This window comes from Herpailurus yagouaroundi, unplaced genomic scaffold (genome assembly GCF_014898765.1).
Source record: "Herpailurus yagouaroundi ecotype Mexico unplaced genomic scaffold, PumYag 194, whole genome shotgun sequence".
Classification (NCBI taxonomy): domain Eukaryota; kingdom Metazoa; phylum Chordata; class Mammalia; order Carnivora; family Felidae; genus Herpailurus; species Herpailurus yagouaroundi.
The window spans coordinates 6,390,995-6,408,257 of record NW_024412425.1 but is presented as its reverse complement, the minus strand read 5'-3'; the positions used below and the strand labels follow the sequence as shown (position 1 = coordinate 6,408,257).

The 17,263-nt window shown below is 43.6% G+C and overlaps 1 protein-coding gene across 5 annotated transcripts in view; it reads right to left on the bottom strand.

The window, feature by feature from the left end:
* The window catches only part of CEP89 (centrosomal protein 89), a 74,575-nt gene that overhangs the window by 31,794 nt on the left and 25,518 nt on the right, over window positions 1-17,263 (bottom strand). For 3 of the 5 annotated variants that reach the window (XM_040446227.1, XM_040446223.1, XM_040446225.1), the window contains 7 exons: window positions 16,450-16,674; window positions 15,135-15,277; window positions 8,712-8,762; window positions 8,464-8,547; window positions 5,955-6,058; window positions 2,293-2,408; window positions 79-259 (listed from right to left, as the gene is read on the bottom strand). In XM_040446227.1, the coding sequence (XP_040302161.1) occupies window positions 79-259; window positions 2,293-2,408; window positions 5,955-6,058; window positions 8,464-8,547; window positions 8,712-8,762; window positions 15,135-15,277; window positions 16,450-16,674 (904 nt within the window). The remainder of the gene's footprint in view (window positions 1-78; window positions 260-2,292; window positions 2,409-5,954; window positions 6,059-8,463; window positions 8,548-8,711; window positions 8,763-15,134; window positions 15,278-16,449; window positions 16,675-17,263) is intronic. The other 2 variants (XM_040446224.1, XM_040446226.1) reach the window with 1 other exon arrangement.

The window sequence follows — 17,263 nt, the reverse complement described above, 5'->3', positions numbered from 1 at the left end:
CCCTCTCCTCTCCGCCTAAAACCACACGCACGGTGACACGCTCACACTTGTGAAAATGAAAAGACCCTGTGTCCTTACCTTTTTAATTCGTTTACAATCGAAGCATGGACGTTCATTGCGATTTTGCCATCCAAGCGTGTTTTTAGTTCCTGGCATTCGGTACGCAAAATTTCCATTTGCTCCTTGTTTTGAGTTAGCTCCTTTTCCTGGCTCTGGGTTTTAGTCTCCAGAAGCATGAGTTGTTTTGTCAGCTTAGAAACTGAAAAATGAGATGAATAAAGACTTGGTACAGAAGACTTAGGAAAACAGGATTCTTGATTACTAGGTAATACCAAGGAGAGCCAGCTCATAAAAAATGATCTTGAAAAAATCTTTTGGGGATTTAGAAATTAATACCAAAGGCCTTGTACTTAGAAATTACTGTCCCTATATTAAATGTTCCCTAAACATACATTTCCCTACTGGGGCTCTATTTATTATTATTTTTTAGCATGTTCAATTTGTTGATATCATAGTTGATAACATGTGATGTTAAACAAAACATGATTTTAGCCTTCAAGGAACTGACTTTCCAAAGACTGAAGCCTTAAGTCACACACAGATACGCAAGCACAGACACACATCGATATTGTCCCTGAAAGTGCAAGATTTTCAAGTAGAGACATCAAATATGGCCCAAGTACAGACTGAATGTATTGCTTTTCTTCCCTTTCCTCATTAAGTTATGTTTTCTGTCCTGTATCTAAAGGAAATCATAAATATTTTCAGCCTGAGCAACACCGTAGTACATAATGATAAGATACTTCCCAGACAGCTGTTGGAACCGGCACTTAGAAGTCTTAGAGCATAAAACTTTAAATCCTTGTACTCTGTGAAAAGTTAGTTGGTCAAAATGAATAGCTCCCTCTGGGAAATGGGAAGATAAGATAGGCAGCTGACTAAACCGGACAGGCCTAAAGGTTGACCCTATTCTCTGTGACCAGAATAATCACCACACTTGCTCAGATCCACTACATTTAAAGAAATTAAGCTCAGGGCATACAAAATTAATTTTCCCTGCCATCTCTGGTCTTGAAAACAAAGACAGGAGGCTCAACGACTTTCTCTTTCCTCCACCCCAAATCATGCCAGAGGAAAGGCACATATGTCCGTGCCACGTGGAGTTGAAGGGGAAGTCCTGTGGAAGAAATGCCTATCGGACGTGCTGACAGACACTGTCGCTTTCAAACATGACCCGGCTCGTGGAAACAAATGGTGTGCCAACCCAGCAGCGTCCGAAGCAGTGGGGGCACTAGGGTGGAAAGGGCAGTCATTAAATAATCAGGAGCATTTTCAGTCGGTTAAGCATCCGGCTCTTGATTTCAGTTTGGGTATGATCTCAGTTTGTGAGTTCGAGCCCCACATTGGGCTCTACACTGGCAGTGTGGAGCCTGCTTGGGATTCTCTCTCCCTCTCTCTCTGCCCCTCCCCCCCCCCCACTCTCTAAATAAATAAATAAATAAATAAATAAATAAATAAATAAACTTAAAAAAAAAATAATCAGGAACATTAGGGAAAACAGAAGAGAGGGGTTACATTGGCTCACGCAAGACAGCTTGTATTTTGCCCTCTTGTCCTGTGTTATTCTTCCCTGGAAAAGAAAAATCAGTAAAGCACAGGGGGAAACACGCCACTACCTTTTGTGCTCATAAATTTGGGGTTTAACCAAAGTAGAAGAAATGACTCAATCTGGTCCACTTCAAAGTCCAAGGCCATATGCTCTGGGGCTCCTAGGAGCAGGGAGGGACACATGGAGAGAGGGGGTGCTCACAGAAGGTATCAAAGGGAAATACAGTCTATCACAGCGCCCACAGCTCTGACGAAGGGCAAGGTCACACAGAAACTATTCAGAGAGTGAGTGAGTTCTTATTACTCATGTCACAAATATTCAGGAACAGACCCTTGCATTGTTTCAAATATTCACCTCCCATGATTTTCCCCTCTTACAAATGGCATTAGCACCCCCAAACCCAGTTCTGCAGATTCTAAATGGGTCATGTACATTTGCTTTACAAGATTTACAGAATAACTGGAAGGACACTGCGGAGCCTAAGAGAAAGCAATCACTGCGGTAATGGTTGGATATGTTGTAACATAAACAGCTGCATTTCAGTAAAGAACAACACATTCTAGAAAACATGATTTCCCCCATTTTTAATTTGAAGGGGATCTCTACCAGAAGGGGGGGCGGTGCAAGTATGAGACAACAGTGATATCACAGCATCATCATTACTTGATGGAAAGATGGCTCACCTTCCTGGAGACGCTCCTGATGGATGTCCTTGACTTTTCTTTGCTGAATCTCCAACTGCTCTATCAACAACTTGTTTTCCTCTAAAACCAGTTCTGCGTGAGTCTGAAGCTGATGCCTACAATTGATTTACAAAATTAAATACTGCTATTCAGGTACTGAATGATTACAGAGACACTCCAGAGTCTAAAAGAAAGCAAGTAAGGGGTATCTGGGTGGCTCAGTCAGTTAAGCATTCGACTTTGGCTCAGGTCATGATCTCGTGGTTCATGAGTTTGAGCCCCACGTTGGGCTCTGTGCTGACAGTTCAGAGCCTGGAGACTGCTTCAGATTTTTTGTCTCCTTCTTGGCCCCTCCCCGGATCACACTCTCTCTCTCTCTCAAAAATAAATAAAAACATAAAAAAAAAAAAATTAAAAAAAAAAAAAAAAAAGAAAGCCACTAATGTGTTGTAGGTAATGACTATCTGGACAAGTTTCAATACTAAACATCTTTCAAACACAGTTAATCCTCCCACTCACATTAAACTGGGAAAGGACAGTAATAAAGTCTCGATTATGAACTGCTTCAGTAACTTTTTAAAATGTAACATTTCAAACATATACAGAAGTAGAAAAGAAACAGATAATAAACCCTCATGTACACAACACCCACTATGAACAATTATCAAATGGTCAATCTTGTTTCATCTATATAAACCTCCAATCCCAAAACCCACTGGATTATTTTGAAACCAGTAGGTAATTAGAACCGAGGAAGAATTTAGGAAGTTTCCATTTTTTTTTTTTGTTTTTGTTTTTTTAATTTGAGACAGAGAGAGAGAGCGAGAGAGAGCCCACAAGCAGGGGAGAGGGGCAGAGGGAGAGAAAGAATCCCAAGCAGAATCCACTCTCAGCATAGAGCCCAACATGGGGCTCGATGTCACAATGCTGGGATCATGACCTGAGCAGAAATCAAGAGTAGGACGTTTAACAGACTGAGCCACTCAGGCTCCCTAGAAGTTCTCATTTTAATTGAGAAGTACTCACTTGTAATCAATAGCATATTTGTCCCAAAACGATGACTTTGTTAAAATCCTCTGGCTGGTTTCTTAAACCATACTAAGTACTAAAAGTCCCCAACCTTAATCTCACATGAGCAAACCCTTCCCTTACAGAGGGTGCCAAGTAAATCCCAGCCCAGCGCAACCTTCATGATTGAAAATTCCAATCGGAATGAGCTAAGGGGGCCTCGGAAATCTGGTTAAATGTTTACCATTGAACGCAAATGGTAAACCAGTAAATTATCTCAAGTTTTCACTTTAAGCTCAAAAAGGGAAGTGGAGGAAGGAGAGAAAAAAGATGGAAAGAGTCAAGCTATAGCAATGATCTCACTCCAGCAGTGGCTGCACATTGGCTCCTCAGCACCCATGATGGGAGGGAGCTGCCCTGCTGTCTGTGAGGGACAGAGTCCCAGCCCCCCTCCCCGCCAGCTCCCAGCTGTGGCCCCACAACTGTCCTGCCTCTGACAGACCAGCCCCACTGTGGACTTTCTCGGGACTTCTTCCTCCCTCCCTCCCTCCCTTCGCTCTTTTCTTTCCCTACCTGCTTCCCTCCTTCCTTTCTTTCCCTTCCACCATTCCTTCTTTTCTTTCTTGTTTCAATATTAGGGATTCTCCTATTTCTTAAAAAAAAAAAAAAAATTTAAGACCTCAGATTTAGTTTAGTACCCCCTCCTATTTTACAGGCAAACTGAGGCCCGTGAAACATGAGCTATCCCAGTTGGTCAGAGGACATCAGGAAAAGAAATGCAGAATTTAGTTATGGCCCAGAAGTTCATGGAGAAATTACGTGAAAATAAGGAGACAGTTTCTACTGACACGTGAAGTTGGCGTGCCCGAGTCTCTGGTGGGGACGTCCCGTACCGGGCACCTGTGTAGGAACAGGGATCCTCCCGGCCAGGGAGGTGGGGGGGGGGGCACGAGTGCCAGGGGTGCCCAGGAGTGCCAGGAGATCTGCCCACAGGACCCCTCCCCAGGGTGGAGGGCAATGAGTTCAGAATAAGGGAGAGGCCAGATGGGGGGGGGGGGGGGGGGTCTCAACAGGCACCGCACAGACCTAACATCTCCCCAACCATGGCACAGACCACCACACCAGAGCAGGGTGCCAAGGGCCAAGTGCACGTGTGGATTTGAAAGTGGGGTCTTTCTTCTGTTTATGTATTTGATTTTAAGGAGAAGTAACCAGGTTTGACTTGCATTTATGTATGAGGTCAGAGGAAGAACCTGACATCCCAGTTCTCTCGAGGGCTCTTGCAAGCGGTCTTAACTGACCTGCTTTCTAGGGTGCTATTCAAGGAGGGTTGAGGGGAGGCACATTAGGAGCCCTGACAGAAGAAAATCCAAGTTCAACAGTGGAAACCACAGTGCACCAAGATCCAGCAGCTGCCCAGGCCAAACCCGACTGACACATCAGTGACCATCACATCAGGGAGAACCCACCTGATGGTAGCAATGCTGTTGCCTCTTATTCCGAATTCTGGGACATCACATACGGAAAGTACTTTAATTTTTTTCAGTGATGTTAAAACGTTTAAAAATTACTAAGTATAACATAGAAAAAGATCAACGTGAATAGCTTTTGCTTTCTTAGTCTTGCCTGGATATTGCCCTTAGACTTTTTAAGACCTCTACTTTCATGTATTCATTGGCTAGGCCTCTGTTGCCACTGTGCTGATGAACAGGACATCGCCTTGCCCTCGGAGAGCTCACCGAGCACAGTAAGCCCGACACGGAGACACACAGGTAGGCACAGCATGGCACGTACCAGGACAGGGTGTATGTTTAGGGCCGTGTCAGAAACTGAGACAAGGGAGCAACTGAGGAATTCTGCCTCCAGGGAGAGGCGCTGACCAGCATCATTTGATCAGGGCCATTTGAGCAGGGCCCTAACGGATGAAGTAAGAGGCAGGAGGGGCATTCTGGGGAGAGGCAGCAGCATCTGTAGCAGGACGGAGTGAGGCAACGCTCAGTTGTCAGGGAATGGAAGGCCACGGAAAGGGCAGGCCAGACGGGAGCTAGTGGTAAGCAGCCCCATCCTGAGCTTTCTGTGCTAAAGCTCTGGAACAGTCACGAGGGCAAAAAGGATGTGGCTCGACAGGTTTGGAATGGGAAAACTGTCCTAGAGAAATATAACATCGGAACATAAAAAGGGAGAGAGAGTAGATGGATTTCAGGTTTAAAAACCTATTTCAATTTTATTTTAGTTTTTAAAGTTTATTTGTTTATTTTGAGAGAGCGAGAGAGCGTGTGCACGCACGTGAAGAGGGGAGTGGCAGACACAGAGGGAGAGAACCCCAAGCAGTCTCTGTGCTGTCTGCACAGAACCCGACTCAGGGCTTGATCTCACGGAACCGTGAAATCATGACCCGAACCAAAATCAAGAGCCCGGCCTCAACCGATCGAGCCACCCAGGCGCCCCTTAAAAGCCTATTTAGAATTTTAAACGTAATCTTTAAAATTCAAGTATGGAATAGATCACATTTTCACTGTGCCTTATTAATTTCTTAGAAAGTCTCCCTGAAAATGTTTTAGTGAAAAAAAGGAAAAGGTATCTGATGGTTTAATAAAGTTTATTCCTATCATCTTTTCTTTTGAGCTAGCAGAATATACCAGAAACACACTTGCCATTCCTTGCTGGTAACAGGACTGCTTCTATTTAGCTCCTGATGCAATTCTTCGTTTTCTTTCACCACTTCCTGGACCCTCATCCTAAACATCCTCATTTCCTCCTGAAATACAAATGTATATACACTGTAACACACACACAGACACATGGCGCTATTTCTCAGCCTTAGTGCTGTCGCTGTGGCTCAAGTCAAAGGTCAGCGGCTTTCTAGCAAAGTCTCAGCAACAGCTGCCTTAAGCTTCGTAGCAGCACCAGGTGCCTGCCCTCAGGGAGCTCCCCAGTCTGGTGGGAAGCAGGACACAACCGCGATGCTGAGTACAAGGGACAGAGAACATCAGGTTTTAAACACTCAGTTCCTGATTTGATAACATTTTCCTATGAGTGCCACAAGTTGAAAAGATAAAGGCAGGTCAAAAAAAATAAAAAAGAAAAAAGAAAGAAAAAAAGCAGAGACCTAAGAACACTGTAATTTTTCTTTTGTTTAAAGACTTTGGAGGATAAACTGGAAATTTTTAGATAAAAGAAAGAACTTTTCATCTGAATTAAAGGGTAGGGGTTGGAGTCTAATTTTTTTTTAATGTTTATTTATTTTTTTTAGAGAGAGAGAGAACGCACGTGCAAGTAGAGAAGGGGTAGAGGGAGAGGGAGACAGAGGATCCGAAGCAGGTTCTGAGCTGTCAGCAGAGAGCCCGACGCGAGGCTCGAACCCACAAGCCATGAGATCATGACCTGAGCTGAAGTCGGATGCTCAACCGACTGAGCCACCCAGGTGCCCCTGGATTCTCCTAATTTTGGCCCTTTATGATCACAAGAAAGCCTCTCCTACAGGAAGCCATCAGTGAGGACAGCTCCATCCGTCGTCATTAGCCCAACTAAGGACTGCTGTGGGGCCCGCTTTTGCCTCCTGTGTTCTTGGCACTCTTGCTGGGCCTCCTCCGTCGCTGCTTTTCTCAGCCAGCCCTCAGTCAGCTTCAGTGTCTTGTGCGTCCTTCAGCACGAGACAACCTCAGATGCCAGTGTGTATTCTTCTCTCAGCTATTAGCATTTATGCCTTATACCCATTTAACCTAACCATGCCACGTAGCTTCTTTTTTACCTTTCTGCCCAAACACACTCCCCAATGGCTGACAGCTCTTTTATAGAACAGGGCTCAGGCAAACTAAAGCCCCCAAGCCAGGTGCTTGTTTTGCAAATAAAGTTTTACTGGAACACAGCCACACTCATTCATTTGTACTTCGTCTATAGCTGTTTTCATCCTTCCCAGCAGAGCTGAAGAGTTGCTGACAGAGGCCACAGGGCCTGCAAAGCCTAGAGTATTTACTAAATGTCTATGTACAAAGATTATTTCCACACCCCTGTTTTAGAAGGAGCACCAAATTAATTTTGTTAATTGTTTGGCTTGATAGTTAATTAGTATAAGATTAATTCACCCCTGGGGCACTGAGTGGCTCGGTTGGTTAAGCTTCTCTTCATTTCGGCTCAGGTCAAGATCTCAGGGTTTGTGAGATTGAGCCCCCACGCAAGGCTCTGCTCTGGGAGGTCAGAGCCTGCTGGGGATTCTCTTTCTCCCTCTTTCTCTGCCCACCCCGCTCATGAGTGTGTGTGCTTGCTCTCTCTCTCTCTATATAAAAAAAAAAAAAAAAAAAAAAAAGATTAATTCATCCTCTTACAAAATTAAGTGTCCAACAGGAAGTCTAGAAGAAAAGGCTCAAAACCGTATTACGTGGACCATTGTACATGGGACAGGATAACAAGGAAGGCTGGGTGACTTAACAGACCCTCCCAGCCAGAGAGTCCAGAACACCCAAACTCTTCTCTCTGGATACTTCCAATTCCAGACATGTCTTTGGTCACTTAAATGAACACACAGAGAGGATGGGACCTATACCTATAACAGCCACGTAGCCTTGGCCGCCTGTGTAATGAGAACGGGGTCTGCTGTCGGAGGCCCTTCCCACCACACAGAGTTGAACAAGGCAGAAATGAGCAAACGCCTGGCTTCCTCACCACTACCACCACCGCCACTGGATTTCTCTGGGGTCAGCTCTTCAGAGAGCTAAGAAGCATCTGAGTTGGCCTAAAATATCTCTGGCCTACTCTTCCCATGTCTGCCCAATGTCCCTCCGCAGTGGAGCGTGCAGCCGCAGAGTGCCAGGAAAGGAGCGGCCCCTGCTTGCTGTCTTCTCTGCACACCCGGAGCCCGGCCCACCCGGGGCTGCCGGCCTGGGAATCCGGGCTTCCGATGGATGCGGCACCATCCCATCCCTCCACGCCCCGCTCACCTACCCCCGCGCACCCCTCCGGCCCCACTGATCCCTCCCTCCCTCTTTCTTTCTCTTCCTTCCTCCCCTCCCCCCCCACCTGCACCACTACACTCCTTCCTCCCTTTTCTTTCTCCTTCCAACATCTGAGTACCCAGGAGATGTTGGGCATACCTATCTTCAAAATGTGTCTTCAAAGTTGGAAGTGCTCTTATTTTTTATAAACCTTGTCCTGAGGCCAGCCTACCTGCAGGGTGGCATTGAGCTCCTCCTTCTCTTTCATCCTGTCTTCATATGCCAGTAACAAGGGTGACAGGTACTTTGTATCCAACTGAACACAATGGAAAAAAGAAGGTTATCATAGGTCTTACATCTGAACACAACCAGCACGTTTTTAAAAAGGTAAGAAAATCTACTTAATTTGGAATGGTTTTTAACATCTATTCAATTATAGCCCAGAAGGCGTGGGCTTGAAATGAAATAACTCTCACTTACCAACCAGGGTGGTGTTGGACCCTTTGATGGGAGGCCATCGATATTTAAAGTCTAAGAGCAAAGCACATGGTGAAGGCAAATTAAACTACACTTCCTCTGATATTTCAAGCCTTAGATATGCTTTTTTTTTAAAATTAAGTTTTAAATTTCAATTCTAGTATAGATAACATACAGTTTCACAGTAGTTTCAGGTGTACAACATAGTGATTCAGCACTTCCACACCAACACCCGGTGCTCATCACAAGTGCCCTCCTTAGTCCCCATCACCTATCTCCCCCTGCCCCCACCCCACCCCCTTCCCTCTGGTAACCATCAGTTTCTTCTCTGTAGTTAAGTATCTGTTTCTCGGTTTGCCTCTCTCTTTTTTTTTTCCTTTGCTCATTTGTCTCTTAAATTCCGCATGAGTGAGATCATATAGTATTTGTCTTTCGCTGACTGACTTATTTCGCTTAGCATTATACTCCTTAGCTCCATCCATGTTATTGCAAATAAGCCTTAGATATTCTTATTCTAGACCGGGCATCAGCATCTATGCATGCACATGCATACATACGTGCATGTATGTATATATGACTACTTTTTTTCTGAAATGTTTGAGAGACATTTGCAGATACAATGCCCCTTTTCCTCTAAATACTTCAGTGTATATTTCCTGCCAGCAAACATTCATTTACTCAACCGCAGTAACATCATAAAAGTCAGGAAATCAGCGGGGGGAGTGCCTGGGTGGCTCAGTCAATTAAGCATCCAACTCTTGATTTCGGCTCAGGTCATGGTCTCACAGTTCGTGAGTTCAAGCCCTGTCTTGGGCTCTAAGCTGACAGGGTGGAGCCTGCTTGGGATTCTCTCTCTCTCTCTCTCTCTCTCTCTCTCTCTCTCTCTCTCCCTTTCTCTCTGCCCCTCCCCCACTCAGGTTCGAGTGCATGCGTGAGTTAACATTATGCTATGTGAAAGAAGTCAGTCAAGAAAGATCACATGTTGTATGATTTCGTTTATATGAAATGCTCACAACAGGCAAATCCATAGACACAGAAAGTACATTAGTAGTTGCAGGGGCCAGTGCAGGTGGTGGGGGAAATGGGGAGTGACTGCTAACAGGTATGAAATTTCTTGTTGTGACGAACGTGCCCTAAAATTGACTGTAGTGATTGTTGCATGATCCTGCAAAGATGCTACAATAATCACTGACTTGTACACTTCATTTTTTAAAAAGATTTCATTTTTAAGTAATCTCTATACCCCACATGGGGCTTGAACTTACAATCCTAAGATCAAGAGCTGCATGCTCAAGACTGAGCCAGCCAGGTACCCCTGAATTGTACACTTTATATGGGTGAACTGGTGAGTATGTGAATCTCAAAGCTGTTATTGCAAAATGTAAACTTAAGTCTTACTTTAAAAAGAAAACCAGGGCACCTGGGTTAAGTGCCCGACCTCGGCTCAGGTCATGATCTCACAGTTTGTGGGTTCAAGCCCTGCATTGGGCTCTGGGCTGTCAGTGCAGAGCCTGCTTGGGATTCTCCATCTCTTCCCTCCCTGCCCTTCCCCTGTGCTCTCTCTCTCTCAAAAATACATAAACATTAAAAAAAAAATTAACTTGGGGCGCCTGGGTGGCGCAGTCGGTTGAGCGTCCGACTTCAGCCAGGTCACGATCTCGCGGTCCGTGAGTTCGAGCCCCGCGTCAGGCTCTGGGCTGACGGCTCGGAGCCTGGAGCCTGTTTCCGATTCTGTGTCTCCCTCTCTCTCTGCCCCTCGCCCGTTCATGCTCTGTCTCTCTCTGTCCCAAAAATAAATAAACGTTGAAAAAAAAAATTAAAAAAAAAATTAACAAACAAAATCAGAAGCTTGTGGAGCTGCCCTGAATTCTCAGGAACCACATGAGAACAGGTGTCCTCTCTGGCTTCCTATCCTGATCCCAGCAGGGGACAGTCAGCTGCACATCCTGACATGTCAGAACCCCCAACCCGCCCCCACACACCCCTCACGTGCGCTATTCTCTAAGGGCAAGGACCTGACCTTCTGGATCCTTTTTGCTCCTCACGGCATCTAACACAGTGCTCTGCTCAGTGAGTTTATCGAATTCTGTAATCCCTCTTTTAAAGAAAAAACGAGTCTGCTTTCTCCTTTCTGTATGCCTACATTGTGAAAGCATTCCCATCACCAAGCTAATTACACACCCATCAACTCATGTATTTACCTTTTTTTAAAAGGAAAACACTAGTTCTATTCTCTTAACAAATTTCAGTTATACAACACAGCGTTATCAACTATAATCATCATGTTATCCATTAATCCTTAGATCTTACTCGTCTTATAGCTGAAAGATTATACCCCAGCCTCTCCCATTTCCTCCAGCCCCCAGCCCATGGCAACCACCACTCTACTGTTTCTGTTAAGTTTGACCTGCCTTTTTTTTTTTTTTTTAAGATTCCACACAGAAGTCATACTATGCGGTATTTGTCTGTCTTAATTCACTTAGCAGAATGCTCTCCATGTTCATCTATGTTGTTGCAAAGAGCAGCACTACCTTCTCTTGTAATGCTGACTAATATTCCACCATGATATTGTATTGTATTTTGAGAGAGAGAGAGAGAGAGAGCGAGCATGAGTGAGGGAGGGGGCAGAGGGAGAGAGAGGGGGGGAGAGAGAATCCCAAGCAGGCCTCATGCACAGGGTGGAGCTAGCACAGGGTTCCATCCCATGACCCAGGAATCATGACCTGAGCCCAAATCAAGAGTGAGATATATAGATCTCTCTCTTTCTCTCTCTCACATACACACACATTTTTGCATATACATTACATTTTCTTTATCCATTCATCCGTGGAGACACGTAGGCTGTGTCCATATCTTGGCTGTTGTGAACAATGCTTCAACAAACATCAAAGCACAGACATCTCTTCAAGACAGTGACCTTGTTGCCTTTGGACATATACCCAGAAGTGGAATTGCTGAATCATATAGGGACTCTATTTTTAGTTTCTTGAGGAACTTCCATACTGTCCTCCACAGTGGCTGCACAAATTAACTTCTGACAGTGCATGAGGGTTCCCTTTTTTCCACACCTCACACTTGCTGTCTCTTGTCTTTTTAATAATAGACATGCTAACAGGTGAGATGACAGTTCATTAGGACTTTACTTTGCATTTCACTGCTGGTGAGTGGTGCTGAGCACTGTGGGTTACTTGTAGCTCTTCTTTGGAAAAATGGCTATTGAGGTCCTTTGCTCGTTTTTAAATTATTTATTTTTGTGCTGTTGAGCTGTAGGAATTCCTTGTATTGGGGGGGCATTAATCCTTTATTGGATATGTGGTTTGCAAACATTTTCTCGTTCCATAGGCTGCCTTTTCATTTTGTTGATGGTTTCCTTTGCTGACAAGTTTGATGTAGCCTCACTGGTTTATTTTTGTTTTGGGCGTCAAATCCAAAAAACCATCACCAAGACTGATGTCAAGGAGTTTTATGATTTCAGGTCTTATGCTCAAGTCCTTAATTTATTTTGAGTTGATTTTGGGGTGTGGTGTAAGCTAGGGGCCCAGTTTCATTCTTTTGGATGTGGACATCTGGTTTTTCCAATCATTTATCGAAGAGAATGTCCTTTCCTCATAGCATATTCTTGGCTCCTTTGTCAAAAATAAACTGAGCATATATACATGGGTTTATTTCTAGGCCCTCAGTTCTGTTCCATTAGTCTGTGTGTTTGTTTTTATGCCAATACCATACTGTTTTGGTTACTATGGCTTTGTAGTAGCTTAAAATCAGGAGGTGTGATGTCTCCAGATTTTGTTCTTCTTTCTCAAGACTGCTTTGGCTATTGAGGGTCTTTTGTGATTCCACACAAATTTTATTTCTGTGAAATAATGCCATCTATTTCTGTGAAAAATGCCATCAGAATTTTGAAAGGTACTGCATTGAATCTGTAGATCACTTTGGCTAGTATGGACATTTTAACTATTAATTCTTCCAATCTATAAGCACAGAAAATCTTTCCATTTATTTGTGACTTTAATTTCTTTCATCTGTATGTTTTATGGTTTTGGGTTTTATCTTTCACCTCCTTTGTAAATTTATTCCAAAGCATTTTATTATTTTTGATGCTATTATAAATGGGATTTTCCCCCTTAATTCCTCTTCCCAATACTTTGTTGTTAGTGTCTAGAAACACAGCTGTTTTTTCTATATTTTTGTATTGATTTTGCAAATTTACTGAATTCAATTATTAGTTCTTTTATGTGTTTTCTTATTACTAAGTTGCCTCTTTATTTTAGCTTAGAACAGTATGTTTAAGGCCAGTTTAGTGGTGATGGACTCCTTAAGCTTATGCTTGTCTGGAAAACTCTTTGTCCAGCTTTGTCAGGTAGAGTATTCTTGGTTGGCAGTTTTTGTTTTGTTTTGTTTTTGAATACACTGTGCTACACCCTCCTGGCCTGCAAAGTTTCTGCTGAAACATCTGCTGATATTCTTATGGGAGTTCCCTTGTGTGTCATAAGTTATTTTTCTCTCTGCTGTTTTTAAGATTCTTTCCTTGTCTTTAACTTTTGACAGATTAATTATAATGTGTTTTGAGTGGGTGTCTTTGGGTTCTTCTTATTTGGAACTCTCTGAACTTCCTAGATCTGGAGGTCTGTTTCTCTCCCCAGGTTAGGGAAGTTTTCAGCCATTATTTAAATAAGCTTTCTGTCCCTTTCTCTCTCTCCTCCTTCTGGAACCCCTGTAATCCACCTGATAGGGTCCCATCATTCTTTTTCATTTTCTTTTTGCTTCTCTGATAGGATGAATTATGCTGCCATGTCTTCAGCCTCACTGATTCTTTCTTCCACTTGCTCTAGTTTGTTGTTGAACCCCTCTATTGAATTTTTTGGTTCAGTTATTGTAGTCTTCAGCTCTATGCTTTCTGTCTGGTACTTCTACATTTTTTTCTATTTCTTCGTTGAAATGCTCACTTTGTTCATGCTCTCTGGACCTCAGTGAGCATCTTTATCACTGTTATTTTGAACTACTGAGTAAATCACTTACCTGTACTTCATTAAAATCAGTATCTGATCTTTTTGTTTGGAACATACTCCCTTTTTCCTGCATCTTCCTGGACTCTCTGTGTTGGTTTCTGTACATTAGGAAAAACAGCCTACCTCTCCCAGTTTTGACAGACTGGTCCGGTATAAGAGACGAGCCTCATCAATCAGCCTGGCCTGAGCTCCTGGTTGCCTCTCAAAACTCTGTGATTGTCCAAGCCACTGTCTTTGTTCTTAGTGGCTCCCAGTAGTTGAGGGCATACCAAGACTCATTAATTTCCCAAAAGGGAAGGCTGTATTTAGCACCCAGATGCAGGCTGATTGGAAGCCAGACCCCAGGCAGCAGCTGGGAAAGTATGAGGTCAAACCCCTTCCAGGGAAAAGTGGGAGGTGGGTGATTTGCCTGCTCCCCCTGTGCTGAGCCCGGTGAGTAGCCGCACCTGTGTGCACCATCCCTATTTCAGAACTGCTGCTTTGCTTGCTAGTCCTGTGGGAATCATGAGCCCAAGTCCCATTGGCTATGAGAGCCAGGTGATTTGGGGGACCTGTGAAAACTAGTCTGCTTTCTTTCCAAAGTTTGTACACCAAGAGACAACAGCTATACCCTGGAGGAACAGGACTGAGAATGGAGCTGAAGACAAGGACTTTTACTCCTTTATTTACTTTTGTATTTAAATTTGTCCCCAAATTTTCTTTTTTTTTTTAAATTTTTTTTCAACGTTTATTTATTTATTTTTGGGACAGAGAGAGACAGAGCATGAACGGGGGAGGGGCAGCGAGAGAGGGAGACACAGAATCGGAAACAGGCTCCAGGCTCCGAGCCATCAGCCCAGAGCCCGACGCGGGGCTCGAACTCACGGACCGCGAGATCGTGACCTGGCTGAAGTCGGCCGCTTAACCGACTGCGCCACCCAGGCGCCCCCCAAATTTTCTTTACAAAGAACCTTTATGGCTTTTTGTTTTGAGAAAAGGGGAGGGGAAGGAAGGGTAGAAGGGAGGACATAGAAAGGTCCCCCAAAAGACTATGCTTTGGATGTGCCATTTTACACCAAATAATAATAAATATGAACCCTTTGGGGCACCTGTGTGGCTTAGTCGGTTAAGTGTCCGACTTCGGCTCAGGTCTTGATCTTACAGTTCATGGGTTCGAGCCCCGCATCAGGCTCTGTGCTGACAGCTCAGAGCCTGGGGCCTGTTTCAGATTCTGTGTGTGTGTGTGTGTGTGTGTGTGTGTGTGTGTGTGTGTGTCTCTCTCTGTCCCTCCCCTGTTCACGCTCTGTCTCTGTCTCAGGAATAAATAAACATTAAAAAAAAAATAAAAATGAACCCTTCAAGAATGGAAAGCAATTCAACAGCAAAGGCTGAAAAATAAAAAATCAGAAAACTGATATTTTAAAATTGAAAACATTACCTCTTCCTTGGATAAATGCCTGAATTTTGTCTGATATCTACTCAGTTCTACATTCAAACGATGGACAGTCATTTTCAACCCATCATTTTCATCCACTAATTCTTGAGCCTGTTTCCTTAGACAAAGTAGTTCAGGTGCAGCGACTATGGGGAAAAAAAAAGAATTTAATATTAGAAGAACTTACATCAAATTGATCAAGATTTTATATAAATTACAATCACCTGCTCTTTTTTCTCTTTAGGCTCACAAGAGGCAGTGGAGGACAGATATATAGGTATTAATGAATAAAAGTTACAGGGTTTTTTTAACACTGAAGAGTCAATGGTGTTTTGGAAGTTTATGCATGTATAATTAAAGTAAAATGAAAACTATAGACAGCAAAAGTCATTGTTTCAAATGATATACATAAAATAAATGTAAAATTTATTAGAACTAATAACCTTCCCATAGAATAGCAATATCCTTTTAGAAAGCATAACAGAAAAGAGATTCCAGGGGTGCTTGGGTGGCTTAGCTGGTTGAGCATTCAACTTTTAATTTTCAGTCGGGACAAGATATGACATTCATGAGATCAAGCCCTGAAGATTCTCTCCCTCTCTTTGCCCCTGCTCCTGCTCACGCTCTCTTGCTCTCTCTCTCTCTCTCTCTCTCAAAAAACAAAACAAAAAGAAAAAAAAAAGAAAATAAAAGAAAATAGATTCCACAAAGTAACAGCACAGATAATATAAAGCTGTAGAAATAAATATATGCCTCAGGGAATGCCTGGGTGGCTCAGTCCAAATCTGTTTTTTTTTTAACATTTATTTATTTTTGAGAGAAAGAGAGAGAGAGACAGAGCACAAGCAGGGGAGGGGCAAAGAGAGAGGGAGACACAGGATCTGTGACAGAATCTGAGCTGTCAGCACAGAGCCTGATGCGGGGCTCGAACTCTTGAACTGTGAGATCATGACTTGAGCCAACATTGGACGCTTAACCAACTGAGCCACCCAGGTGCCCCTGGCTCAGTCCAACTCTTGATCTTGCCTCAGATCATGATCTCACAGTTGTGAGTTCGAGCCCTGCATTGGGCTCTGTGATGACAGTTGCAGAGCCTGCTCGGGATTCTCTCTCTGTCTGCCCCTCCCCAGCTCACGTGCTGTTTCTCTCTCTTCTCTCTTTCAAAATAAATAAACTTAAAAAAAAGAACCCTAAATATTATAATACAATAAAAACATTAACATCAGCGAATATTACAACAGAAAATAGTAACTTTCAAATAAATGAGAAAATAAGTGAATTCTTGTTTATTCCTTTAATAAAAGAACAGTGTAGATACCCCCACCTTCCTGAGAGGATGCTTTCTTAGCCTCTTTCAACTTCCGATTTTCTTTTTCTGTTCTTTTCAGTTTTAACTGTAGTTCTTTCAATGCTTGTTTTACTGTGTTAAGTTCAAGAGTAAGGGTTTGATTTGCATTGCTCAGATGCAAGTTTTCTTCTTTTATTTCCTGGAACTTCTCTTTGGTTATTTCTAAACATCTCTGCCGTGCTCTACCGGTTATATCTGGAAAGGTACAGGGAAAAAGTTTTTTTAAATATTGGTTTTTACAATTTTACATCAAAATTATAAGAGACTTTATCTCCAAAACCATGTGAGTCACTTCTTCACATCCAGCCTCACACTGTGTTCTTCAGTCCCTGCAAAGAGAACGGCGTATACAAGAAAGAGTGGGTGTTCTGTTGAGGCCACAGTAAGCCACAGGGAGAGAGGCAGGAGCCGAGGGGGGCCCTTGCATATCATAATGTGTAAAGTAGGGGTTCTGTCCTGCAGGCTGCCAGGAGCCAGAAAAGGTTTTTAGGCAGAGGTGTGAAAAAGAAGAGGCTCTATTCTCACATGAGCCTCTGGGGCCAGCAGTGAAGAAAGTGAACAGGAATGAGGTCCAGTCCAGAGGCAGGGAGGCCAGAGGGCCCCAGAGCGAGGGCAGAGAGGAAGGGACATACGAGAGAGGGACAGGCCCAGAGCTGACCAGGTGTGGGCAGTGAGGGCAAATCAAGGAGGGCTACCAAGACCTGCGGCTTGAAAGACACTCAGCCCGACAAGAACACAGATGCATCGGTTAAGTCAAGCTCAGTTTAGGACACAGCCCCACTCT